General features: G+C 40.2%; 1 protein-coding gene across 1 annotated transcript; it reads left to right on the top strand.

Annotated features, from left to right (window-relative positions):
• The first annotated feature begins 2,346 nt into the window (after positions 1–2,346).
• Positions 2,347–2,859, top strand: LOC107493826 (uncharacterized). Its single transcript, XM_016114862.1, has one exon. It carries the CDS (start codon positions 2,347–2,349, stop codon positions 2,857–2,859), a length of 513 nt encoding a protein of 170 aa, XP_015970348.1.
• The last annotated feature ends 1,069 nt before the right edge of the window (positions 2,860–3,928 follow it).

The following is a 3,928-nucleotide window of genomic DNA, read 5'->3' as shown; positions in this document are numbered from 1 at the left end:
GTACTCTTCTTCCTCAGAGACTTCTTCTTCTCCAACAACACCTTTTCCTCTAGCTTCTCTTCTCAACCTCCTGAGAGTTCATTGGTCTTGCTCAGAAAAGTGAGGAATCTCTCCTCTTACCTGTGTCATACACACAATCCACAAAGAACAAACAGCAGCACTCTTGAAATTTGAGTGCAGTTAATTGAGACAAAATCTCAAACAGTTAGTGGGTAATCAAAATTAAAGAAAAAGTGCTTGATCTAAACTACCACCTCACTTAGTCATTGTCAATCTATTTCAATCCCCGGCAATGGCGCCAAAAACTTGATGTGCGGAAAATGATCCGACACAAAACTCACCGGCAAGTGCACCGGGTCGCATCAAGTAATAAAACTCACGGGAGTGAGGTCGATCCCACAGGGATTGAAGGATTGAGCAATTTTAGTTTAGTGGTTGATTTAGTTAAGCAAACAAGAGTTGATTTGAGTGATTTGTATCCGGCAGAAGCTAAATTGCATGAAATTTAAAAGGAAGAGGGATAATTGTAGTAATTTAAAAAGAACAGGAAGTAAAGAAGCCTGAATCTTAAAGTGCAAGTAATATAAATTATTAAACAACAAGTAATTTAAATTGCAGAAGCTTAGATTGCAAGAAATGTACATGACTGAAACTTAAAGTGCAAGAAATGTAAATTACTTGAATTATAAAAGGAATTGGGAATTGGGATTGCAGAAATTAAACAGAGAAAAGTAAAATCAAACAGCAGAAGAGTAGAAGATGGACTCAAATTAACCGGATCTCAAACGAAAATGAAAATGAACTTGGAGAAGCATTCGATCAAAGAAATTAAAATGGAAACCAGCAGATCTCAGGACCCAAGAGACTAGATAACTAAGTCTAGATCTCAATGCCTTCCTAGATCCAAATTTAGAGAGCGATTGCAAAATTAAAGAAGAGAGCAATGTAGAAAAGTAAATCCAAAGTTCAATTTCTCAAAATGGTTCAGTAAATCAAACAGTGAGGGGAGATTGAAACAGAATTTCTTCAAATCTCAACCCAAGATTCAAGACAAGTGTAAATGAAATTGAAAACAAGAAAACTAAGAGGAAGAGAATTCAATTCTCCTTCCCCAAGACTCAGAAGCTCAAAATAACTCAAAACCAAAAGCTCTCCAAAACTACCCAGTAAAACTAAAAGGAAAGCTCTCTAAAAATTCTCCAAAGAAAGCTCTCCCGAAAAAAAGCTTCCGGAAAACTTAAATTCTAAGCTATTTATACACTCTCTTCAAATGATCTTCAAGCCTTGAATTGATTGGGTTGACAAAAGCCTCTGTTGATTGCTCTTGGTGTTGGGAAGAAACCCACTTATGAACCGGGCCATGAACCATTTAAGGTTAAGTCAAAGTTTGAGGCAAGCTTTGACTCAAGCTTTTTTTAGCAGATTGCCCCTTTGTACTGCCATCCACATTTGGCTCAACGTTTGAGGTCAAACGTGAGCTCAAACGTGGTTCCTCCATTGCTTTTCTTTTGGCCAATATTTGGCCCAACGTTTGAGGCAAACATTGGTACAAACGTTGGCTTATCCAAGGCTTCAAACAGAGTGCTCTTCCTTGCTAATATGGCACCAACGTTTGACCTCAAGCTTGAGGCAAACATTGGCACAAGCTTTTGATGGCTCCAGGATGAAATTTTGCAAGCCAACGTTTGACCTCAAGTTTGAGGCAAACGTTAGCACAAGCTTTTGGCCTCCCTGGGTGAAATGATGCTTCTCCTCACGTTTGAGCTTAAGTTTGAGGCAAACTTTAGCTCAAACGTGAGTCCTCCTTTTTGCCCTTGCCATCTTCTTTTCTTCAACCTTCTTCAAAGCTTTTTCACCTATCATCAATCAATCAAAAGCATCAAAGCTATGCTCAAAATCATGAGATTGTTTCTCTTTAATAATATATGACAATTATAGCACAAAATCTCATGAAAATGCATCAATTTATCCATGATTGATTGAATCAAAGGAAACGTGAAATTTTACCCAATTGGCTTACTTATGGCTCAAGAAAGTGCATAAAATCTATTGAAAACACAAGAAAAAGACTAGTAAAATTAGGCTAAGATGACTTGTCATCAATTTGGATGTACAGATTGGTTAGCTGACTAAAAGAATCCCTGAGACTCCTCCTAACACTCTTCCTAGTAACATTGAAGCAAACCCAAGAGAAGAGTGCAAGGCCATCACTGTAGAAGTTGAGAACAAAACTGAAGAGGAGAAGCTGGTATTGAACACCAGTAAGGGGAAGCTGGGCGTTCAATGCCCAAAGAGGAGCAGTTGGAGGCATTGAACGCCAGCAATGAAGTAGAGGCTGGGTGTTCAATGCCCAAAAAGCGACAAATCCTGGCATTGAATGTCATAAAAGGAGTAGCTGGGCGTTCAATGCCCACTAAGGACTCCCTTGTTGAAGAACAAAAAGAAATCAGAACTCATGAGGAGACCATAGAGGTTCCCTTAAATGCTTGGTTAAAGATTATAGAATCTGAAGAATACTCCTCCTCTGATGAGGAAAAAGAAACTAGGGAGGAGCAAATTGCTCAGTACCTAGGGATTTTGATGAAGTTGAATGCCAAATTATTTGGAACAGAGACATTGGAGGAAGAACCTCTAGTGTTCACCAAGGAACTCAATGTCTTGTTTCAGAAGAAACTATCTCAGAAGATGCCGGATCCCGGACACTTCCTAATTCCTTGCACTATAAGAACAATCACCTTTGAGAAGGCCTTATGTGACTTAGGGTCAAGCATAAACCTCATGCCTCTCTGTGTAATAGAGAGGCTAGGAATCTTTGAAGTGAAAGCTGCCAAGATCTTATTGGAGATGGAAGACAAGTAACTAAAAAAGGCATATGGCTTGGTAGAGGATGTTTTAGTAAATGTTGAAAACTTTTACATCCCTGCAGATTTTATAATCTTAGATATTGGAGAGGACTAGGGTGAATCTATCATTCTTAGAAGACCTTTCCTAGCTACAGCCAATGCCATAATTGATGTGGCAAAGGGAGATCTAGTCCTGCAGTTATGGAAGGATCATATCTTATTCAAAATGCCCAAACCTAACTCCTTTCCTAAGGGAGAGACAACTGTGCAACACTTAGTCTTCTAACCCTTTCTCTCGGTGTAGAGCTATATAGAGCTCCCAAAGACCAAATCTAAGTTTGGTGTTGTGAAACCATCCACAAGTAATGCGGATAAGGGTACTAAGAAGAAGGTACCTAAAGGCTAGAGGGATAAGAAAATCCCCATTGAAGGCCTCTCACCTGGCATGAGAGTTGTCTTCATAGACAGCCCAGTGATTCCGTATACTGTGAACAAGGTCCTATCTCTGGAACACGTGGAGCTCATCCATGAGAACACAGGGAAGAAGTTCACTGTAAGGGATGACACTCTGAGCCCCTATCCATCTCTGTAAAGGAGCTAACTGTCAAGCTAGTGACGTTAAGAAAGTACTTGTTGGGAGGCAACCCAACCATAACTAGAGTCTTCCTTTTTTTCCTTAAGTTTATTTATCTAATATTAGTTTATTTTCACAATTATTTCTTTAAGTTGTGATCATGTGCAGTAGTTAGAACAGAGACAGAGATGTTCAGATCTAGAAGTAGAACACCCTGGAATACATACCTTGTTAGCGTTGAATGCCAGACAAAGAGGCAAGCGGGGCGTTCAATGCCCTAATTGGGTGAGGAAGTTGGCGTTGAACACTAGTCAGGGAGCAGAGGCTGGGCGTTCAATGCCCAAGAAGGAGCAAGAAGCTAGCATTGAACATCAGCCAGGAAGCAAAAGCTAGGCGTTCAACGCCCAAGAAGGAGCAAGAAGCTGGCGTTGAACGACAGCCAGGGAGGAGAAGCTGGGCATTCAATGCCCACATGGGGGCAGGGAATTTGAATTTCCTAGCCTCTCAGGAT

Source organism: Arachis duranensis, chromosome 6 (assembly GCF_000817695.3).
Source record: "Arachis duranensis cultivar V14167 chromosome 6, aradu.V14167.gnm2.J7QH, whole genome shotgun sequence".
NCBI lineage: Eukaryota > Viridiplantae > Streptophyta > Magnoliopsida > Fabales > Fabaceae > Arachis > Arachis duranensis.
This window is presented reverse-complemented; position numbering and strand designations above follow the sequence as displayed.